General features: G+C 42.1%; 2 protein-coding genes across 7 annotated transcripts in view; both read left to right on the top strand.

Annotated features, from left to right (window-relative positions):
- The first annotated feature begins 1,600 nt into the window (after positions 1 to 1,600).
- Positions 1,601 to 6,856, top strand: LOC108682030 (titin-like). Its single transcript, XM_018171119.2, has 3 exons — positions 1,601 to 1,880; positions 2,071 to 6,727; positions 6,853 to 6,856. The coding sequence occupies exons 1-3, from the start codon at positions 1,847 to 1,849 to the stop codon at positions 6,854 to 6,856; spliced, it is 4,695 nt and encodes a 1,564-aa protein (XP_018026608.1). The 5' UTR covers positions 1,601 to 1,846.
- Positions 5,871 to 24,097, top strand: part of LOC108682041 — a 131,451-nt gene continuing 113,224 nt past the window's right edge. For all 6 annotated transcript variants that reach the window (XM_047880513.1, XM_047880512.1, XM_047880514.1 and 3 more), the window contains exons 1-13: positions 5,871 to 14,375; positions 14,911 to 15,051; positions 15,311 to 15,499; positions 16,609 to 16,789; positions 17,365 to 17,508; positions 18,045 to 18,152; positions 18,584 to 18,697; positions 19,626 to 19,782; positions 20,116 to 20,309; positions 21,241 to 21,413; positions 22,072 to 22,180; positions 22,643 to 22,797; positions 23,411 to 23,632. In XM_047880513.1, coding sequence (XP_047736469.1) covers positions 6,960 to 14,375; positions 14,911 to 15,051; positions 15,311 to 15,499; positions 16,609 to 16,789; positions 17,365 to 17,508; positions 18,045 to 18,152; positions 18,584 to 18,697; positions 19,626 to 19,782; positions 20,116 to 20,309; positions 21,241 to 21,413; positions 22,072 to 22,180; positions 22,643 to 22,797; positions 23,411 to 23,632 — 9,303 coding nt within the window. In that variant the 5' untranslated portion in view covers positions 5,871 to 6,959. The remainder of the gene's footprint in view (positions 14,376 to 14,910; positions 15,052 to 15,310; positions 15,500 to 16,608; positions 16,790 to 17,364; positions 17,509 to 18,044; positions 18,153 to 18,583; positions 18,698 to 19,625; positions 19,783 to 20,115; positions 20,310 to 21,240; positions 21,414 to 22,071; positions 22,181 to 22,642; positions 22,798 to 23,410; positions 23,633 to 24,097) is intronic.

Raw genomic sequence — 24,097 nt, 5'->3', positions numbered from 1 at the left:
AGAAAATGGAACTGGAATTTAACACTATTGCACTGCGTCCCCTTACAACACAAACCCCTATCATGCTTAAACATCATTTTGAAATTCCAGGGCTTCAGTTAAACTGATAAACCTTGCTAAAATAAATGCGTTATGTTATATGCCTTCATCGTTTTCGTTGGGGGGGGGGTACGTTGAGGGCAACTACCAAATAATGCATAATCGCCCCCAGGGTGAGGGGGCAGAGGGCAACTGCCCTCAAATGCATCATAACCCTCCCCCACGCCAGAGTGAGTGGGTTGAGGTAAACTGCCAAATAATTTATTATCACCTGTGCAAAGGTCAGGCAAACTGTCCAATGGCAAAGGACAACTGTCCAATATTTTATCATCCCCCACCCAGGGTGAGTGGGTAAAGAGCAACTGCCCAATACATGTATATTATCATCCTACTCAGCGTAAGCGAGCAAAGGGTAACTGCCCGTATATCATCATCCACCTCAGGGTGAATCGGTAAAGGGCCTCTTCCATATACTATATAATCCCCCACCCAGGGTGAGTGAGCAAAGGACAACTGCCCAATATATTATCATCCCCCTCCCAGGGTGAGTGGAAGTGCATGGCGGTTAACGAGTTTGGACACAGCGTGACCGGCGCCTCGGTGCAGGTGGTGGTGCCCCGCCACTACAAGAAGCCTGTCTTCCTCGAGCCTCTGCGTGCGCTGCTCTCCAAGGAGGGCACCGTCAATCTCGAGTGCAAGGCAAGTGCAATTTTGTCAGAAGAGGCTTTTTTATTTAATAATTAATACATTACTTTATTTGAGGTTCTCATTGAGTTTGTATCGTAATGAGCTTATTTAATTTTTCATGTTCATGAGTCGCCAAAGTTTATGCTCAACCGAAAACCACGCTTACTAACATCAGAAGCGTTGAGATAAGCAAGAAAGCGGTTACAATTCTGACACCTGTGCTCCTAACTAGCAGGGAGCAGCTGAACAACTTACTCATTGCACGATAATTCTATTCGCTTTTCATGCCCATCGTTACGTGCATGGACCAATCAGTCGTATGAGACCAATGTTAGCTAAGCGTCAAGCGTCTTAAATTGTAATGCGTATCTTTCATTGCAGCTATCAGGAAATACAGCTATCATCCTATAATTATTGTTTACATACCAGAAACCCTGTGGTTGCAGGTGATAGGCGTGCCTCAGCCAAGCCTGAAGTGGTACAAGGACGGCGTGGAGCTGCAGCCCGGCGACATCCACCGCATCATCAGCGGTGAGAACGGCACGTGCTGCCTCGGCACGTATACGTGCGAGGCCTCCAATTGCATGGGTTCCGCCTCCTCCTCCGCATCGCTACTCGGCTTCGAAGGTTCGTTCGGCGAAAAGCTTGTTGATAATGTCCCGTCTAAATCTGACAGGATTCACTATTCAAATAATTTATTGCCTATTTTCGTGTCTGGTCGAACAGTCATGAATCTTATCCAAGAAAGTTGATGCAATGAAAATTGTTGCTTCTATTCTATTTGAAATTCTATTCTTCTATATTCGAAAGAGACACAATCGGATTATTGAAAGTAAGATGGCTGATTTTTATTATAGATCAACTCATCGGTAAGGAAAAAAGCAGCGCAAGTCAGGACCAGCAGCAGCACGACGCTCGGAGTATCGCCAGAAATCCGAGTCTTTCGACGATCAACGAGGAGCGTTCCTCGCAGATCTCAGTGTATGAGTCTGCCGAAGTCACTTTAGTCGACGATGGTGACAAAGACGAAATATCCGTCAGCATTGATGGCAAAGACGTGTCTGTTTCACTGTATGACACGCCTGACTTATCCGAAAAAGACGCTAAACAGATTGCTGACATGTACTCCGAGGAAATATCCGATCATTTCTCCGGTTAGTTAGGTGTAAAGTTCAACAAAATTTTACGTATGTCTTTAGTACTATCTTTATACTATCTTTGATTTAGTATATGTTTCAAAATTAGTGTTTTGTCTGAATGAAAACAAGCAAATAATCCATGTAGGCGAACAATAATTTGGACAAGATTTGATTGACCATTACACATTTTGGATTTTTTTCACAGGTCAAGAAGGTAACCAAGCTGAACTTCCTCCTCTTCGCATTGTTCGTGAAACTTCACGCACAGGACCGCTTCTCATGGAAGCCATGGTCATCGACGTAGAGAACGATGCGTTTGATGAATACATGAGTATGTCTGACCAAGCTTACGACGACTTGAGAACTGAGGCTGACGTGGAAGAACTGTCCGTAATCGAAGCGGTGATGGTTGATGAGAGAGAAGTCTTGAGGTCTGACATTGTGGATATGCCTGATGTTGCAGTTGAAGTGGTATCACCACAAATTGTCGAGGGAGACTTAAAAGAAATCGCTCAGATATCCGAGGCCAATATCATGGCCCAGAACCTCAGAGCTTTGAGTGAACAGGGACTCGCAATGTTGCAAGATGATGGGCAAATTCATGATGAAGATTTCATTGGTGGAAGAGTGGCAGTGAAAGATCATGGGGAACAAATGGCAGAGAATATACAGAAGAAATCGAAACGACCAATAGATTACGTAGAATCGGCAATGTCTGACACTGAGCTCGCGAGCAATGCAGACGCGGGCCAGGAAAGCAGCGAAACTGCCACTCTACCTGATGACGGCAAATCAGCTAAGAAGAGTGCAAAAAAGAGGAAGAAGAAAGAAAGCCTTATTGGCTCTCCAGATGTTCAGTTATCTGAAGTTTCGACTCCTGTCAGCCCAGAATATTCCAATGTTGTTTTCGTAGAAAAGAGTGCCATGGACATAAATGATGTCCCAATTCTTGAAGCAGCGCCCTCGTTGAAGCAGCTTATCATTCAAAATAAATTTGCCGAGGTTTTGGAAGCCTCGTATATCGAAGCAATAATTCAACAGCAGGTCAATCTTCTATGTGGAACCGAAAGTCAGTTTTTCAATTTAGAAGACCCTCAATTACAAGAGGCGGTGTTACAACAACTGACATCAGCTGTACTGGCACAGCAGGTGCAGTACCGAGAGACAGATGAACCACTTCGAATAGTAGGCGATTCTTCGCATGCTGGAGAAGAATTTTGTTTGGACACCGCTCAACAATTCGGTCCATTTCCTACCACACAAGACACCTCTGGACTATTTATCGGAAATTACGAAGAGACGGAAATCGATTCGTCGGATGTCATGGAGCAGATGCTAATGAACATTGCCACATCATCAGCAGAAGCTGTCCTTGCTCAAGACAGTGGCACCGAACTTATAAATCAATACGTTTCTGTTGAAGAAAATGCTACTTTGTGGATGGAACCTCACCCCACTGTTCACACTCTTCAGCCTGAGGAACTTGAGTACCAATCTAGTTTTGAAACGGAGGATAATGAAGTGAAAACAGCAGTTTCTGATATTGAACAAGGTGCAGACTCAAATGCTACGGTCTCAGAACCTCCCCAATTACAAACTGCAGATGAAAATCTTCTGCAGGGCAAAACACTTGCGAAGAAACGTCAATCGGAAGAACAACTTCCCAAGGCCAGTGATGCAACTAAAGGAGATACAACAGTGGCGAAGAAAGTCAAAGTGGACGAAAGCGTCGGTACTAAAGACAAAAAATACGTAGATGGCAAAAAGACTGTAAAAGAAGACGTGAAAGTTAGAACCAACCTCTCTGGTACAGACATCTCTGCTCTCCAGACTGCCGTCAATAAACTGAAGCTAGAAAAGAAGCCGATTGAAATTGAAGAAATGTTGTCAGCTGGGGAAAACAAAATCTCTGTGAAGAGCAGCAAGATTAGGCTTTCATCTGATCAACAGAAAAATTTAGAAAACTTGGATAATTTCCCGGTGGAACTTCAAGTCCTGGCTCAGGTTCAAATGGAACTACCAGAGGGCAAGCAATTGATTCATAAAGTCATAGGCCCTCGAACTGCCGAACTAGCAAACAGGTTAAGTGAGTGTGACGTTGGTGATGCATTCAAGTCATTGCCGGTAATTGAAATAACCGAGATCAAGGCTGGTCCTGAAGTGATCAAGCGTAAAATGAAAATCAATAAAGCCAAAGTTATTTACATGGAAGATAAATGTGAAACTATTGATGAACAAAGCCTTAGGGAAATTTGCACAGCATCTGCTGAGGAAGTGCTCGCTGAAGTTTCACCGAAGAAAGGATTTTTCAAAAAAATACTTCCGGTTAAAAGGAAACCAATTGAAGTTGTAGTAGAAGGAAACGTTCTGGTAAAAGATGAAGTCCCAGAATGTGATACGAGTCAGCTCGTACATGAGGCTAGTGAAGAAAAACCATCTGCAAGAATCGAAGCAAAACAGGCAGCATGCGAGAGTGATGCTGATGATTCAGTTGCGAAGCATATTTCTGATAAAATTTCAGTTAATGAAACTTCAGTTATTGCTGAACCCATGGGCATCGCAGGCGTTTACGAGAAACTAGGGAAAGAATTACCTGAGCCTGTAAAAGAGTTGTCGGACGATGATCTGAGATCATTGACTGCCGTATTGCAACAGATTATTGCCGTTGAACGTCCAGTAGAACTGGTTGAGAAAACTACCCCACATGGGGAAGTCTTTGAAATTTGTGAGGGTAATGTGGAAATATCAAAAGATAATTTTGAGGTCCTTCAATCTTTGGTCAATCCGGCTGAAGATTTAGGCATTGCAATTGAGATAACTGAAACCCTTGATGATGAAAGACTCATAATTCACAAAGTTATTAGCCCTAAAAATGAGCGGCTGCTTGAGAAACTAATTGCTGAATCCTCAAAAGCCGAAATTGCAATGATCCCTGTTTTTGAAATAACTGAAGAAATAGACAAAGGAAAAACTGTAAAGAAAACTGTAAAAGTGAATGAAGCGAAGGTGGTTTTGGGAGACGCTCAACATGCGTCGCTCGAAGGCGCAGGGCTTCTGACCAGCTGTCAGACTGCTATTTCGGAAGTCATTCCTCACAAGAACGAACTCTGCAAGGCTGTAGTTTCAACAGTTCACGGTGATGTCGTTCAAGAAGTGACACGGGGACTGGATTCTATCGACGCTGCAGAGCCAAAATCTAGAATCGAGATTGGCCAACAAGATGATGTCATAGCCGAATCAAAAGATGTCGATGAAAAACAAAGCAACATACAAGAGTTCAGCGAAAAATCTGTTACAGAATTAAAACCATTAGTCGAAGCCGAGCCAAAATCTCGAATCATTGAAGAACCACAAGATTTTTACAAAGAAGAAGAAAAATTTGCGTCAGGAAATGATGTAAAATCCCCACTTGCGCAAGAAGCGGCACCTATGACTGAACGAGAAGTGTTACTACCATCTGGACAAGAAGCGACACCCTCACTAGGACAAGAAGCTACGTCTCCACCTGTACAAAAAGCTGTATTTCCATTTACACAAGAGATCACATCTCTACCTGGACAAGAAGCGGTACCACCACCTATACAAGAAACTGCACCTACACCTGCACAAGAAGCCGTATCTTTACCCAGACAAGAAGCGGTACCACCACCTCGACAAGAAGCCGTACTGCCACCTAGAGAAGAGTCCGTATCTCTTATTGGACAAGAAGAGGTACCACCACCTAGACAAGCAGCTGTATCACCACTACCTGAACAGGAAACGGTAATCATGCCAAGACAAGAAGCTGTATCATCACCTGGAGAAGAAGGTGTATCAGCACCTGGACAAGAAGTGGTACCCCCACCTGGACAAGAAGTGGTACCCCCACCTGGACAAGAAGTGGTACACCCACCTAGACAAGAAGTGGCAATCCCACTTAGACAAGAAGTGGTAATCCCACTTGGACAAGAAGTGGTAATCCCACTTGGACATGAATTGGTAATCCCACCTGGACAAGAAGTGGTAATCCCACCTGGACAAGAAGTGGTGATCCCACCCGGACAAGAAGTGGCTATATCACCTGGACAAGATGCGGTACTTTCACGAGGACAGAAAGTCGTGTCTCCATCTGTCCTAGAAGCGTTACCACCTGGAAAAGAAGCCGTATCTCCACCTAGGAAAGAAGCCGCATCTATAACCAGGCAAGAAGCTGCATCTGCACCTGGGCAAGAAGCAGTATCTTCACCTGGACAAGAAGAGGTATATTTATCTGGACAAAATGCCGTATCTCTACCCGGACACAAATCTCTAACTTCTTCTGGAAAAGAAGAGCGATTTTCATCTGGACAAGATGTCGCACTTGCACCTGGACAGGTAGAAATATCTCCACCTGGAAAAGAAGGCGTATCTTCGCCTAGCCAAACAGCGTTATCTCCACCTGAGCAAGAAGAGGTATCTCCACCAGGACAAAAAGCGGTATCTCCACCCGGACAAATAGCGGCATCTCCCCCTGAACAAGAATCGGTAACTCCGCTAGGACGAGAAGAGATATCTCCCCTTGAACAAGTTAACGAATTGCCACCTCGACAAGAAAGCGAAGCTCCTCCTCGACAAGAATCCGTACATCCACTTGGACAAGAAGCCGCACCTCCACCTGTACAAGAAGCCGAATTTCCATCTAGACACGAAGCCACATCTTCACCTAGACAAGAAGCCGTATCACCTTCAGGACACGAAGCCGAATTTGCAGCTAGTCAAGAAGCCGCATCCTCGACTAGGCAAGAAGCTGGATCTTCGTTGGAACAGAAAGCGGTACCTCCGCCTGGACAAGAAGCAGTATCTCCATCTGTTGCAGAAGCAGCACCTCTGCCTGGACAAAAACCGTTATCTACACCTGAACATGAATCGATTTCTGCACCAGGACAAGAATTTCTATCATCAAATGCACGAGAATTAAAAGTTCAACCATTTGAAGATTCAAAAATAATATGTGATAATAATGTTATAGCTAAAGCATATGAAAATATTGAGAAGGCCATATCGGACGCCTTTCAGAGAGGTGGGCATGACGTGTCCCTCAGTGATGCGGAAACTGTTCAAAAAGCTATTCAAGAGATGGTCAGTTCGAATGCTCCGGTGGAGCTTGTCTTCGAACGGAGTGCCGGAGACGTGCTTGCGAAGCTGCAAGAAGCTTCTGAAAACATTCCAGAGAAACAACTGAAGATTATTAAATCGATTAAAAATCCTCAAAAGGATTTGGTTGTCTTTTTAGAAGTCGCTGAAAACATTGGTGATGGACTGGAGTTAGTACAGAATATTGTTCTGCCGAAGAGGGACCTATTACTAAAAAGACTGGCGAAGAGTGCTGCAGATCCCGACAATGTTGATATTCCCGCGTTTGAGATCACGAAAATCGTGAAAGATGGTAATGAATTAAAGACCAGGATATGCATGAAAAAAGTTAAGGTAATGTTTCCAGAAAGCCAATTGGTTAAAGTCGATGAAATTTCTCTTGCAGCATTGTGCAAAGCATCAATTACTGAGCAACTAATGGATGCTACATCGAAAATAGAAGAAAAAACACATGAAATATGCTCGACACCACTGGATCTTGGGCCGGCATTGGATAGCAAACAACCGAATGAAGGCGAGGCAGATCAGCTGCAAAAAAACCTTTCTAGCAGTAGAGAATTGCAAGTCATAAAAGATAACGTGTGTGCCGCTCTCACACACTGTCAGCCGAAACTAAGTCATGATGATGCACAAATCCTTCAAGGTGCTTTAGATGCTATGAAAGAGTCTAAAAAACCAATTGAAATCCTAGAAAATTATGATCAAGCACAAAGGAAGTTCGAGATGAGGGAGGCGAAAGAAGAGGTGGCAGAAGATCTGCTAAGCGAATTATTATCTCTCAAAAACGTGAGAGATTTAAACGTAACTCTCGAAACCAAGCATTCGCTTCCGAACTCAGTTGAAATCGTTCACAAAGTGATTGGCCCTCCAAAGGAAAGACTTTGCGCTATCCAGCCTAAAATTGATGTGAGTCATTCCGATGTTCCGGTTTTTGAAATTTCCGAATTGTCCGTAGATGGAAACTTGAAAATTCGCCAAACGAGCGTAAGCACGGCAGCTGTAACAATTGGCGGCGACGACAACATCACGCTGGATGCAAATCAACTTGCTGCCAAGTGTATGGCTGCCATCACCGGCCTATTGGCTCAACTTCCGACTCAGGAAAAGCCTGGAAGTAATTTCGCGTCGCTTTTTACTCCGAAGCTCACCCATGCGGTTGAGAGTAAGCTTGACGGTGGAGCTGAAACTAAACCTGCAAGTTATGCCACAGAAAGTGTATCCGTTGCAGATATGGATGACAATCAGGAAATTCAAAAAGCTAGGGAACCAAAAAAAGGAGCTACTGAAGTGCCTATTATATCATCAGAAGCCGTTCTCTCGGCTTGTGAAGAGATATTAAAGTCACAGGGTGGAGCAATTGAGCCGGCGGACCTAGAAAAATATTTGAACATATCAGAGGCTGCAGATAAAGTCTTGGACGACGTTCTCCAGACTGCAGCCAAGGGTACAGTTTCCACTTCTGCGCAAGCTTCATTAATTGCCAAGAAGAAAGAAATTTCAGACAACAAAAAAGAATTATTAAAGAAGAAGAAACTCGTTCAAGAAGATAATAAGACTCCCAAATCTCAAGCAGTGCAAGTTCTTCAATTGACAACTGAAGCAAGTCGCTCTGCTACCGTTACAGAAAATATCCCAGATTCAATCGGTCCAGTTGCTGAAGAGAAACCCATGTCCTCTGCCATACCACCCGAATTGGCCGACGTCTTGCAATCTAAACTTGCAGATGCTGGCAGTCAGGCGGCTGCCATCCTACTCACTCTCGAGCGCAGTCTCGCATCCGCTTTCCAATCTTCTTCCGATTCTGCCAACCAAATGCTGTTGCTAGCTGAAGATAAAACTGAAGACAATAATTTGAAAGTTGAGTCATCGAAAACTGTCGATGAAACCTTATCGCAAGTGGACAGTCAAGGCTTAGATGTTAGCTCTGAACCGCAGCTGCAATTTGGAGAGTCGCCATCACTCGAATGTAAAACAATCGACTCTTCTGACACTGAAAAAACAAATGAAGACGTTAGTCAAAATGATGTATTACTTACATCTCCTCAAGCATTTAGAAATAAGAATAACGTTACGCTCTCGCATGGAATTGAGTGTGCCACTCACGACGGAGATGAAAATAATTTCGAAATTAATGCCCTTCAATCAACTTCAGATTCAGTTTCGAGCGATGTAGCTGTAGATCACACAGGCGACAAGAGAGATGTCGTAATCGATAACACTGTCCTTCCTGACAAAACAGGAGGTATTACAGCAGAAAACGATAAAATAATTAAAAGGGAAGCTTCCGTTCAGTCGGGGGAAAAAGGAAAGGGCAACGATAAAAAGGTAACTTTTTCTGAGAAAGAGACTATCCACGATTTTGTAGTGGAGTTTTCAGATCAAGAGGATGTACAGCACGACGCTGGGAGTGGAATGAGTCCTCATGGTGCACTTGAGATCACTGAAAAGGATTCGAATGTGTCGCTTGTCGGAAGCAGTGAAGCGATGTCACAGCAGGAAAAAGCCTCGTATGAAAAAGATAATAAAATATCCAGCGAGGATAATCTAATTGAGAATGGTATACCTAAACGCCTAAATGAGAGTATCACAACTGAGGTATCTGTACCTGAAGAAATGATCGTGTCAACTGAAGAAGTCAAGAGAGACTCCACAAGAGTTGACGTACATCATGAGAAGCTAGAAGCGCCACGTGGTACCACCGTACAACTTACAGTTGGTGGGGGAAGCACAATCTTGGCCGCACCTGCAATTAAGTCTGAGAACCAAGAAGAAATCAATAAATTTGAATCCGACTTTGTTGAAACACCGATACAATCGAAAACTCAGAAGGATAACAGCCATGAATCACAACCAGATGACAGTGTATTCATGGCTGAAGCGGTCAGTAAGAAGGCAGTCCCAGAAACACCATCTCCTGATAAGCTGAATACCGAAGAGGCGTCACAAGTCAACAAAAATGAATCTGCAGTGGCACAAGTGAGCGAATATTCAAAGGAGAATGATGTTGATCCAAATAAACAGAAAACGGCCATGGTCGAAGATCGTGGACGAGCCGAATCTTTTCGAAAACAAACTGATGATGTGAGTGAAGCTGATAGCAAAAGTTCAGAGTTGGTCGAGGTGCAATCGCATCAAACTATGCAAGCTTTGTTGACGCGTGAAGAAATTGAAACGAAAAATAAGAAACTTGGATTGTCTGACTCCAAAATTGGAAGTATAAAACAAGACCAGAGTGGCGATGCATCATCACCAGTTGCCAGTGAACGAGAAGCAATACATGAAAAAGAGATTGCCTCAGAAATTCACAGTGAACAAGGTGAGAACGTTGTAAAAGATAAAATTGAATTGCCCACAGCGTCAGATAAGAATGAAAAACAAATGGTTACCAAAACTCCTGAGAACATTGAAGTTTCAGAAGGCGAAGTTAAGTCACAAACATCGGTAGAAAATATTATTGATGTTAGAGGAGGAAAGGTCAACCTGGATGGCGAGTCAGACCGAAACATGCCTGTAACTGAGAAGGTTGAAAAAATGGATGCACCAGTAATGACAAGTACTTTAGATTCAGCTGACAGTAACGTTAGTGTACCTGTTGGAAATAACACGCTTATTAGTGGCGATGCAACTGGTGACAAAATTTCCAGGAATGAGGCCGAAGAAAAAGGAACTAGCTTGTCAACAAAGAAAGATTATGTAACCTTCGAAAGTGAGGTTTCAGGGAACATTGATGAGAATATGATGACGGCTCGTAATGTTGGAAATTTGACTGCGAAAATTGATCTGGTTGCTGAAGATGCTGCTGAAAATGAGACCAGGGCAAAAATTGAACCCAATGCAAAAGAGACAGGTGTGTTGGAAGACGGAAAGGTAAAAATTCTCCATGAAAAGATCATTGATGAAACTTCTGGACAAAGCCTTGAAATTAAGTGTGTAACGCCTGATAAAAGAAAAACGGACGCTCAGGAGGGGATTGTTAACAATTTCCATGAAGTAATACGAAAGGAAGAAGATGTTTCAGATGAAAACGCTACAGGGAAATCTATTGGACTAGGACAGCCAAAACTGAAAAGTGAAGCTGATGTCGAGGTCGAAAAGAAAACATCGGCAGATCAAACTACGAAAATTGGTGGGAACGATTATGAAGAAGTTGGAGGAGCTTCGATCAAAATAGACAGTCCTAAGGCTAAGAAGCTTCCCGAAGAAACTAAACAGCTACAGGAGCCAGAAACCCACTCAATTCCTAATGAAAAAACACGCGAAGATCCACAGAAAAATGCGGACGAAAGGAAAATTCCTGGGCAAAGTGATGTGGGAATTGAATTAGATTGCGCAGAAAAGCTTAGTAACGAAACGAGCAAGGCTGAAAACGATAAAGATAAAACGCTAGTGGGAACGGTTTCTGCTGATAAAAAAGCCGCTCAGAACAAAATTGTAAAATCAGGTCCTGAGGAACTACGTAAAGACGTCATCGACGAGAAGGTTTCTGGTACAGATACAAAGAGTGGAAAACCTCAAGAGGGTTCGACCACTGTCGTCGGGAAGAAAACTGTAGAAGCCGATCCAGAGAGAAAAGATATTTTGAGTGATTCGTCTGGCCCTGAAGACGAAAAGCTAATAAAAACCAACACTGAGAGACAAGATTCTCGAAAGATTCAAGGTGAGTCTTCAAATGACTTACAAGCTGCAGAGATGAACGCAACTAAAAAAATAGGTCCCGAGAAACTTTTAGCTGATTTAGACCACAAGGAGATTGAAGCCCGAGAGGCTGATAGATATCCTAAAGAAGTTTCTAGTGAAGTTAAGGATAAAGCGAAATCTACTAGGACACTCGGCAAGGAAAGAGTTTCAAGTGAGGTATATGATGATGCCAAAGAGAAGACTGCAGAGACAGACGCGGAGAGAAAACATTTTGAGGTGACTTCGGCGTATACGATAGACGAGGCTGCAGGATCTGACATGAAAATTAATTTCAAAATAGCTTTAGCTGATGCAGATAAGACGACTCCTGCCAAGAAAGGAGGAGAAGAAAAAGATTTTGAAGGGACTTCTGATTCTGCAGACGAAACGACCATTGCAAAGAAAGATACCGGGGAAAGAGATTTCACAAAAACCTCTGCTGATTTAGATGAAACGAAAAATCCAGAACCTGACGAAATGAGTAGAGATTCTGTAAAGGCTCTTTCGGATCTTACAAAAGGGCAAAGGGCAGAAAAGATTGTTTACTCAGGGAATGATGCCGATAAAATTTCAGCGGAAATAATCGTAGATGAAAAGAGTGGAGGCAGCTTCAGATCTGAGAGAAGTGATTCTGAGGAATTCTTAGCAGATGTGCGGGAACAAATGGAACCAACTTCTGACACAAGGAGAGATTCTAAGAAGTCTTCGGCTGATGATGAAGACGAAGACTTCATCATCAGCCAAAGAGCAAAAGCCGAACAGCATGAACCGAAGATTTCCTCATCAGCCGTTGAGCATGAGCTTGCAATAAAAGCAGGCGTTATGAGGAAGGACTCTGAAAAGTCTTTGCCTGATGCTGCAAACGAAATTTCAATAAAAATAGACAACCAGCAGAGCGATTACAAAAATTCTTCCGAGAATTACAGCAAAAAAATTAATTCCCAACAGGCTTCTTACGACGCTAAAGAGGAAAATGAAGCGGCCACATCAGACGCAGAACGAAAAGATTATCAGGTTACTGCAGTTCCTGGAGAGGAACATGCTTCCGTGGAAGACGATGAACTAGCGCCCTCAGCTTCGGATCGCGAGGAAGGTCCCAAGGAAGCGCAGCGAAAACCCATCGAAATCGAAAAACGAGACGGAGGAATCCCAACTTCGAGTGTTACCCGAACAGAAAACATGTTTGAGACAAATCAAATTGCAGAAGATGACGGAATTCAAGTTCATAGAGCAGAAAAGGCCAGAGTGCCTGAAGATAGTGAGTCAGGAAAAATGAATATTGCTAGCGTAGGATCAGATGACGCGCTGATCCCACAGGAAACGAAATATACTGAACCAGTCGCGGCTACAATGGAAGTTGCACGAAAGAAAGAAAAACACGGAAGAAAAGGGTCTTCCGAAATTGAGGAAACCTATTCTGTGGCAACCTTGAAGGTCGATGAAAATAAAACCATGCCTGCAGTCAAAACGTCGTCTACCGACGTCGCAGGAGAGGTTCTAAAGCGTAGTGAATCCACTTCTGATAATGTCTCGTCGTCTGGAACAATTGAGCTTGCCGGCCACGACGATGAAGTGTCCCACCGAAAAATAAACGCCTCTTCTATTGCTGATGAAGATTTCAAAATAAGAGACAAATCTGCAACTGAGAAAGACGTTGCTTCTCGAAAAAGAACAGAAGAAAACCTTCGTGAGGAAGGAAAATCAATGAAAAAGGACGCAACGACGGAGGCTCGAAAGACTTCTTCAACAAAAGAAGTGACATGTGAAAACGACGAGTTACCAACGAAAACAACAAAGGCCTCAACTGAAGAAGATGAATCGGCACTAAGGAAAAAGAAACGCGCTGAGGAAGATGAGCGAGTGGCAGCCGAAAGGCGACTCCGTCAAGAAGAGGAAGCTCAACGTGAGCAGGAAGCTGAAGCTCTTCACGAGAAGAAGGCCGCTGCTCGCAAGCAAGAAAGATTGAAGGAGCTGCAAGAAAGAGAAGAAGCTTTACTTCAAGAAGAAAAAATGAGACAAGAACGACGACGAAAGCAGAAAGAAGAAAAGGAAAAAGAGCTTCAAGCTGAAGAAGAAAGGTTGCGTAAATTGAACGAAGAACGTGAAGAAAAAAGGCGTCTCAGAAAAATGGAAGAGATTGAAGCGAGGAAGGCTGAAGAAATTCGTGAAAGAGAAAAGGAGAAAAGACGACAAGCTGAGCTAGAAGCACGTCGTATGGAACTGGATATGAAACACAAGGCTGAAGAAGATGCGATGCGCGCTGAAGAAGAAGATAGGAAGGCGAAGCGAAAGCAGAGGCTGTTAGACGAAGAGAAGGCTCTGGCTGAGGAACGAGAAAAGATGGAGAAAGATTTGTTTGAAAGAAGAGAAGCAAGAAGAAAATTGCTTGAGGAAGAATCCACAGAGAAAACGACGTTGAGACGAACACATGATGAAAAAGAAGAAAATAAAGTCATAGACACGAGTATTCGTCAACGAGAAAAACATGAAAAAGAAGCTCGGGAATTTGAGGAGATGAACCAAAAAATGGTGGAGTCAAAAATCAGGCGAGAAGAAGCGGAGAAGTTGCGGGCCAGGGAGCTGCAAATGCTGGAGGACATGGAGAGGCAGCGAGTTCAGGAGGAGAAGAAGAAGCTTGAAGAGGAGCTCAGGAGGAGGGAAGACCTCAAGAGACAGCAAGAGGAAGACATGCGGCAGCAGACTGAGCTCTTCCTCAAGAAGGTTTGCCTAACTTTCGATTCATGTAGAGCCTTTTGTCCATTGATCACTTTATTCATCTGCATTAATCATTCACGAGTTGCCAATATATGGATGAAATATGAAATTATAATTTTAAAACGAGATAAATTTAATAGTTTAATAATCTAGTATAGTTCATAATGACATGTACTTGGTCAGCTGAGATTGCTGATTGAGAAATTATCTCTTGGGAAGAAAATTCCGGTAAAAGTTTATTTGTTAATCAACCCAGCCTTGGTCTTTGGGTACATTAAGCGGCGTCAATGCTATTCATACAGAAAGGCCTGGAACCGAGAGATCCTGTCAGAACACAAAGGGTTAAATCAACCATTGTGACACGCACTCGCATTTACCTCTATCCAAAAATAAATGCATTCCGGAGTCTAAACTAACAAAGCTATGAACTTTTTACTCCCTTTTAAACTGTTGAATAAAGTCCAATATTCTGGCTGAGAAAGTTATGATATTCAATAATACACGTTTAGCTTATCTGGCTTTGAAACATTTTCCTACCAAGGAGGAAGAGCGACGCAAGCGTCGTCTGGAGGAGCGTATGCGCTGGTACAAGGATGACGAGACGGGCAAGCTCGACTACACGGAGAAGGAACTTGTCGTGCACCCGCTGCCTCTGGACATGCGCAAGCCGCGCGACTCTGAGGTAGGAATTCTGCGTCACAAGCTGATGCCATCTGATCCTCCTCTAAAAGATCAATTCATCCTCATTTTTTTCTTAATCAATACTAAGTTTTTCGAGAAGACCTTAAATGGAACTTAAACTTTGTAAACGACCAGCATCTTATCACGTTTATTTAATAAATTTCTTGGGCATCCATAGTCCTTTTTACACTGTGATGCAAAACAGCGACATTTCGGTAGAAATTATTCGATGCTTAAGTTACTGTTTTTTTACTGCTAAGAGCGAAGACGGATTCCGTCGAGACGTGAGACGCCGTCCAAAGTTCAGCACAAAGCTTCAGGACCGTCAAGCTGCACGAGGGACGCGAGTGAAACTTTCCTGTAACGTTCTTTGTGGTCCTGACGATCCGTTACCGGAGATCGAATGGTTCAAAGGAGGCTACCCACTCAAAGAGGAGGACAGAATTAAAGTGAGTCCTGGGATTATTCTGGGCTCCTCACTCACTGAGGAGGACAAAATTAATGTGAGACCTTGGATTAATCTGGTACCGGATGTGGATCAGGATAAACATTTAAAACACTCGGTACGGCACCAGCTACGCAAATGTAATTATCCCGTTTTTCACTGATGATAATTGAGAAAATTGTAACCGTCACATAAATCGTAAGGAAAACAGGATCAGAATCAAGAAAATTTTTGCGTAATGAAAAAATAAATATTTTTTATATAATTGCAGCATAATGAAATTAAAATGTAGCGTAACTGTCTCTCAATTGTAACAATCGGAAACTTTAATCTAAGCTGAAAAGAAACTTATGATGATCCGTACTATATAATACGGATCATCATTATATAATATTCCTAATATAAAAATATTTATATCTCCTAATATAAAAATATCCTCCTAATATAAAAAATCGAACTAATTTAGTTTAAGCATAATGCCATACAAATACCTAAAGTGAGGAGACAAATACGCTGGAGCGTCAAAAACTGATCTTAGCAATCAATGCAAACGTCAAGAAAAACATTCTTATCTGACTGAGGTTTGTAGAATAACGAACGACCACCAAAAATTCCTTTTGTTAAAATAATCTGTACAGGGCATGCCTCCATCTGTTGTCACAATTCATAGTCTTGCGGTGTAAAGAACAATATTTTTACACGGATCAATCATAAAAAAATAATATTTTGGAACGATGCCAAGAATTAGGCGATTTATCACTTCCCGACTATGTATTGGAAGTAAGGATCTGTTCCATTAAAAGATTATTATCATGAATGCGTTGAAGTTCCTTACCTACCGCAGCGTTGGATAGCTTCTATCGTCTTGTACATCTATAATTTCTTGCTCATTACGCTTTAATAAGAGCTGACTCATATTTAATTAACAGCTTATTTTTATCAAGTCGCCAAACAAAACAGTAATATGCTTTTCAGAACAATAACGAACAAATCTCCACTTTTTGTCATAATTATTACTGTACATGAAATCATTCATTCTTTTATTCTTTTATTATTTATTCATTCTTCAATTATTCTTGGAATTTTCCGCATTTACATCTTTTATTTTGGCAGACTTCGTTTATTGACGGCCTGGCGTCGCTGGAGATCCGTGAGGCAGCTCGGTCTGACTCCGGCGAGTACACGTGCACAGCGAACAACCGGCACGGCAGGGTGACAACTTCATGCGACCTGCGCGTCAAGGGGGAGGAAGAGAACAAGCCAAGTCCTCCCACCTTCACAACTTCAATTAGGGGTGAGATTTCATAATGCGTGTAGCAGAACAGTTTGTGAAAGTTTAAGTAATAATCTTTATAATAAATGCTTTTCAATATTTGTGATCATATCAACATATATGATTCGATCATTATGATCATATTAAGATTTATGATCATATTTCATGCTTTACTCATACTCCTACACTTCATCTTAGTGTGTGTGTTTTGAGAGTTAATTAAACCGTATCCTCAGTGTAGTTTTGTGAATGAGGCGAGGTTTTCCCATTGAAGCTCTATTCCTTCCATACTGAAGGGGTAGAGCTCTAATTTTCATACCAAATAATTATATAATTATTTCTTCAGCTCAAGGTTCGTAAGTCTTCATCTTACAGAAGGAGAAATATCAAGGATAATTTTCAAAGAGCAAATCTTTAACGAGGCGTCAAGCTCGAGGTTTAATTTTTCTATCATCTTAATTTCAATGTATTGTATTAAATTGGCCTAAGCGTAGGGAAGCTGTGACAAAACGCCGACTAACTGAAAATTATTGAGTGAATTGAGGCAATCCAATTAATCGAAAGACAGCAGTTCAGTCACAAGTTTCACTCGACAGAGCGGTACGTGGCAGAAGACGATGAGTTGGTGCTGTCTTGCCACGTCACGGGCTTCCCGCCGCCCAAGACGACGTGGCTCAAAGACGCTGACAAAGTGCCTGCCTCGCAACGCTTCCAGTCTGTTGTCTCTGACGAAGGAATCTGTGAGTCTCTTCGTACTGTTAATGTATTCATGATGGGTATTGACTATTACTTGAGTTTTATATTCATGATGGTACTGATTATTACTTTATCATTATATTCATGGAGGTATTGAATATTGATTATTATATTTATGCTGTGTTTTGATTTTTACTTCCTTGTTATATTCATTGCGAGTGTTGATCATTCATTGATTAATATATGTGTGATGGAAGTAGATCACTACTTGACTATTGTAGTAAATTTTCTTATTATGATTTTGGGATTTCTGTTACTGCTGATAATCCAACAAAGATGCATTGCTACTGACAACTAGTCATTATTACGAGGTAAATCCAATATTTATAATCAACGTTAAATTGTTCCTCTCTGGACTTTACCTTCGAACTTCCAATTATCAAAAGCTGACATACCGTATGACGTCACCCGCGGTTTTGTTTTGCTGCAGGTTCATACTCATCATTTGATTACCATCAATATTCGCGCTTAATTCTCAAAGAATAATAACTGCGTTAATCATGAACTATTTTGCTTCCAGGTTCTCTGATCATCAAGAACCCTCGAGCTGCTGACTCAGGTCTATACTCCTGCCACGCTGAGAACCGCGTGTACAGAGATGAAATATCCGCCAATGTCAGAGTTCCTGGTCAGTCGCCTTATTTTTCATATGGTTTTGAATTTCCTGCATTTATTTATTTTCTCTATTATGAATTGTTAGCTTTATACGCTTATTTACCTGTATTATTGGGACGCATAGTCTGATGGAATTTATTTAACAAAGACCCTACAGTTGCCCATAATTTGGCAAATGTGTATATTTTCCCGGAAGTGCCAAAAATATCACCGAAGTATTCATAATTAGCCGAATTAACAATCAAATCAGAATTTTCTGCCAAGCTCGTTGAAATTATGTATTTGATGACGATGGAAAATAATATTTTGTTTTTACAATACTACTTAATTGGAGGCCCTACAAAACCTCATCTTTCTTAAGTCTTTCTGAACCCTTTTCGTCTTTTCTACTCATAATTAGTTTACTAAATTTAGTCCATGGTTTATATTTTGTTCATGTTGCAGTTGATCGCAAATCACAAGTGCCGGACAACACAGAGACGCCGCGCTTCGTGACGGAGCTGTGCGACCAGCGCGTGCCAGAAGACGGCACTCTAACCCTGCAGGTTGACGTGGCAGGTCAGATCTCCCTTATTTTATATTAAATCTATCTTATCTCATGTCAGATCTCCCCTATCTTATGTTAGATATCCCTTATCCAATGTCAGATCTTCCCTATCTCATATAAGATCTCCCCTCTCTCATGTCAGATCTCTCCTATCTCGTGTCAGATCTCCCCTATGTTATGTTAGATATCACTTATCCCATGTCAGATCTCCCCTATCTTATGTTAGATATCCCTTATCCCATGTCAGATCTTATCCCAAACCTTATCCCATGTCAAGGTTTTCGCAACGTGTCAGATCTCCCCTATGTTATGTTAGATATCCCTTATCCCATGTCAGATCTCCCCTATCTTATGTTAGATATCCCTTATCCCATGTCAGATCTCCCCTATCTCATGTCAGATCTCCCCTAATTCATGTCAGATCTCCCCTATCTTATGTTATATATCCCTTATCTCATGTCAGATCTCCCCTATCTCATGTCAGATCTTCCCTATCTCATGTCTAATCTCCCCTAATTCACGTCAGATCTCCCTATCTCATGTCAAATCTCTCCTATCTCATGTCAGATCTTCCCTATTTCACGTCAGATCTCTCCTATCTTATGTTAGATCTCCCCTATCTCATGTCAGATCTCCTCCATCTCATGTCAGATCTCCCCTATCTCATGTCAGATCTCCCCTATCTCATGTCAGATCTCCCCTATCTCATGTCAAATCTCCCCTATCTCATGTCAGATATGCTCTATCTCATGTCAGATCACCCCGATCCCGTACAGGATCTCGCAAATAAATGAACATAAAACCCTGATCTACTCGTATGTTCCTTGATGGGACATAAACCAATGTTCTCAATTCAAAACAAAAAAATGTTCATTTTCTTCATGGTCATTTCGTGCGTTAATCGTTAATGTTGAAGAGAGTAATATTGTATGACAACAGGCACACCAACACCGGACATCCTGTGGCTCTTCAACGGACGATCACTCGCTCCTTCCGGCAAGATGCGCGTGTCCTCGGTGGGCTCCTCTCACACCCTCACCGTCTTCCAGGTCAAGGAGAAGGATCTTGGCACATACTCCTGCAGGATACAGAACCCGTGCGTCTATCGTAACTGACTGTTTCAAAATCGTTGCCATTTATTGCAAGAACAATATTCAATTTCAATTTGTTCATGAACGGTTGTGATTTATGTGCAACGAATTCATTTTTTTCGTTGGCTTCATAGATATGTTTCACTGCATGGATAGTTTTCGCGAACAAAATAAGCTATACTTCTTGAACCTAAGATGAAAAAATGAATAGATCTTATTTTTTCTCTGAAAAAAAAAATCGAAAGTATTTAGTTCGCTCCTTATCTGCCCAGTATTTAACGAGCGATTTACTCATTTTTCAATTTGTAGGAGCTAAGCTATTCAAGTGGTCCTTTCAGGTACGGCAACGCCTACACGCTTAGCACGGTCTCCTTCGGTACCGCGAGGCCGCGGCGCGGAGGCAGCGACAAGAGCGGCGAGACAGAGATGCGGGCGCCGTCCTTCACGGAGCGTCCCGAGAGCATGATAACCGCCTTCAGGGACGAGGAGCTAACCCTCAGCTGTACCGTGATGGGGGAGCCCACACCAAGAGGTGAGGGTGATGGGTGATGAGCTTACCCTCAGCTGTACCGTGATGGGGGAGCCCACGCCAAGAGGTGAGGGTGATGGGTGATGAGCTTACCCTCAGCTGTACCGTGGTGGGGGAGCCCACGCCAAGAGGTGAGGGTGATGGGTGATGAGGTGTTCACCCTCAGCTGTACCGTGATGGGCGAGCCTACGCCAAGAGGTGAGGGTGATGGGTGATGAGCTTACTCTCAACTGTACCGTGATGGGGGAGCCCACACCACAAGGTGAGGGTGATGGGTGATGAGGTGTTCACCCTCAGCTGTACCGTGATGGGGGAGCCCACACCAAGAGGTGAGGGTGATGGGTGATGAGCTTACCCTCTGCTGTACCGTGATGGGGGAGCCTACGCCAAGAGGTGACGGTGATGGGGGACGAGGTGTTAACCCTCAGCTGCACCGTGATGGGGGAGCCCACACCAAGAGGTGAGGGTGATGGGTCTCCGTTGGAACGCTCATCGTTCAGCTCGCTATCGTTGAAGCCAGACCGAGAGTCCGGACCGAGAGGCTTGAGCTCCTCAAATTGAACCTTATTCTATAAGCTAAATAACTACATTGTAAAATATAATGAGCAGGCCAACTGGTATATAGTTTCCTATGAAGGTCAATTATATTTTAAGTAGTTAGACGGAGTTTGTCTATAGGAAGATATATGATTTTACTCACCCATGACTCTTTTTTCTCTAGGGTGATTGGATGTACATTCTTAGATAGTGGTCAGAGTAGCGGAGCTACTTTGACCACAAAGTTTGACCATAGCTTTTGTTTCATATCCTGATATGATCTTGATTTTCAATTAAATTAAATAAAATTATGCTTGCAACCCTGATTATTGTGTATGGCTTGAAATAGATGAATTAGTTGACCAAAACTTTTCATATTGTTCTTAATACACCGCAGTGACCTGGCTGAAGGGTATGCAAGATGTCTCGAACCGCTTCACGTCGCATAAAACAGTGCAAGGGAACACGCACACATGGACGTTGCGAGGTGTGCAGTTCACCGACTCCGGAACGTACACAATTGAGGCCAAAAACGCACACGGCACCGTGCGCTCATACTGCAGTGTTAAGGTGGGCGCAGAGACATCGAACATTTCATATAAAAGTACCAATAAAAATTTGTTTGACGTGAACAGAATCTGCAGGTTTAGGTTTTGCGAGGACGATGATTTTAAATTTACCTGCAAGCATTGCCAATCTATTTTTGTTTAAAAATTGCAAATGATATCGGTTAGTTAAAAAATAATTCCAAATTTTATATAAATGTACGACGGGATCAATGGAACAAAAATTTTATTACCCTTTGAAATTTGTATCTATAAAGAATAGTTTGTTTTCAGTTCACTTCATTAATTAAATTGTTAGTCAGACAGTTAATGGACATAAGAACTTGATGCTTATACCCAAAACATGGTCTCTAGTAATTGATGCATATACCAATCTCAGGGTTTAGGCGTGCAAAAACATCTGATCAATTACTTTTTTCATATTAAAACAACTGATTAATTTTAAGCAACTGATTACTTATATCCTGCGAATAAAAACATCCTTTAAATGTTCATCTCTTACTTTCTTCATATTAAAACAATTGATTAATTATAAGCAAGTGATTAATTATATCCTGGGAATAAAAACATCCTTTAAATGTTCATCTCTTACTTTCTTCATATTAAAACAACTGATTACTTATATCCTGCTAATAAAAACATCTATTAAATGTTCATCTCAGGTGAAGGACAACAGCCGCTCTCGGTCCTACTCCCCCAGGGGGACCGAGCGCTTCCCGTCGGTGTCGCACGACGAGGACCAGCGGCGCATGTCTGGCCGCTTCATCAGAGGTGCGGGCGGCGGCGCGGAACTCTTATTTACTTAATTTTATTTAATTATTTTATTTACTTTATTTGTATCTATTTATTTTATTTACTTTATTTATATTTATTTATTTTATTTACTTTATTTGTATATATTTATTTTATTTACTTTATTTGTATTTATTCATTTTATTTACTTTATTTATAAATAATATTATACTTTAGGAGGAGGATTTATGGCAGAGGTTTAAAATTCGTTTATGTTATTGGACTAAATGCATTCAATTGACATTTATCTAACTATATTTAAAATAATTTAGCAGAAATTACAACACTATAGGAATTAATACACACCATACGCAGTAGTGATTGACCGTGTTCGTTATTACATTGAGTTCGTTACCGTGTTCGTTACCATGTTCGTTACCGTGTTTGTTATTACATTACATTATTATGTTATTACATATTACATTACATTACCTTGAGCAGATGTACCCGGGAAGGTGGGCACCATCCGAGCCGTGGACGTGGGCAAGTCGTGGGTATCTCTGAAGTGGGGCAAGCCTGAGCACGTGGGCAGCTGCCCCGTCACCGCCTACAAGATAGAAGCTTGGATACTGGGCGAGGAGGCGCGGTGGCAGGAGGTGATGTACACTATATCCAAACTTTAGGTGTGAAGTAGTTATTTCCAACACTTCAGTCAATAATATACTTGTTCCTAATACTTCAGTGAATCATCAATCATCAGCTTGTTTCCAACACTCCAGTGAATCATGTATTTGTTCCCAACACTTTGTCATTCATCTACTTGCTCTTAATACTTCAGTGAATCATCTGCTTGTTCCCAACACTTCAGTCAATCATCTACTTGTTCCCAGCACTGCAGTGATTCATCTACTTGTTTCCAACACTTCACTGAATCATATACTTGTTGAGTCTTGTTCCAACAGTCCAGTGAATCATTTACTTGCTACCAACACTTCAGTGAATCATCTGCTTTTTCCCAATACTTCGTCATTCATCTACTTGCTCCTAACACTTAAGTCAATCATCCACTTGTTCCCAACACTTCAGTCAGTCATCTACTTGTGCCTAACACTTCAGCCAATTATCTCATTAATTCTCGTTAACTTTGTTGATGACTTGGCTGTAAATTAATTATACTGTTAAACTCGCAATATTATATGTCTGTAAAATGTAAATTGATACAGCAAAATTACATTACAATTTTCTGATGGATATTCCATGCCACCACAGCTGGCGGTGTCACCGATCTGCTCGTTCGACGCGTACCACCTGAAGCCGGAGCGCGAGTACCTGTTCCGCGTGACTCCCCGTAACAAGTACGGGTGGGGGGAGGTGGAGATGACCCCGCGCCCCGTGAGGGTGGGGAGGACCATAGAGCAGCCCATCATACCCCGCACGCTGCCCCGACAAGTGCGCTGCATGCCCGGCGGGTCCATCTCCTTTGACGCCCAGGTGCGCACTATTGATCCTCATGGTCTGGATAATAATTTTTTTAATTACTTTACTTTAATAATCAACTGAAAAACATAATTAGTGAAATAATTGCTGATCACGTGGCAGATTTTCTGCCGGCGCTGATACTTTCAACCTGTGGGTCTGATCCATTATAATGTTCAAAGTGACTTTTAAGTGTCATATTTAAAGTGCAAGTTTATATCAATGCAAGTTTATATATCAATCGTCAGACTTTCCGGTTTTAGTGCATTTTCTCATTTATGGAAAAAATGCCCTACTGTGCTCGTCATAACCGTCTGTCTGTCCGTCCGTCTGTCCGTGATTTCATGTTTTAGTCGACGAGAAAATGCGCTCTCTCACTCACTGCAGTGAGTACTGAGTTAGATTTTTTAAGGAGAAATCTTGCGACGTTCATTAATTGCTTAGGCATTACAATTAATCAATGTTTAAGGATGTGCTAAT

Source organism: Hyalella azteca, unplaced genomic scaffold (assembly GCF_000764305.2).
Source record: "Hyalella azteca isolate HAZT.00-mixed unplaced genomic scaffold, Hazt_2.0.2 contig5528, whole genome shotgun sequence".
Lineage (NCBI taxonomy): Eukaryota > Metazoa > Arthropoda > Malacostraca > Amphipoda > Hyalellidae > Hyalella > Hyalella azteca.
Note: the sequence above shows the minus strand (reverse complement) of the source record. Positions and strands in the feature narration are given on the sequence as shown.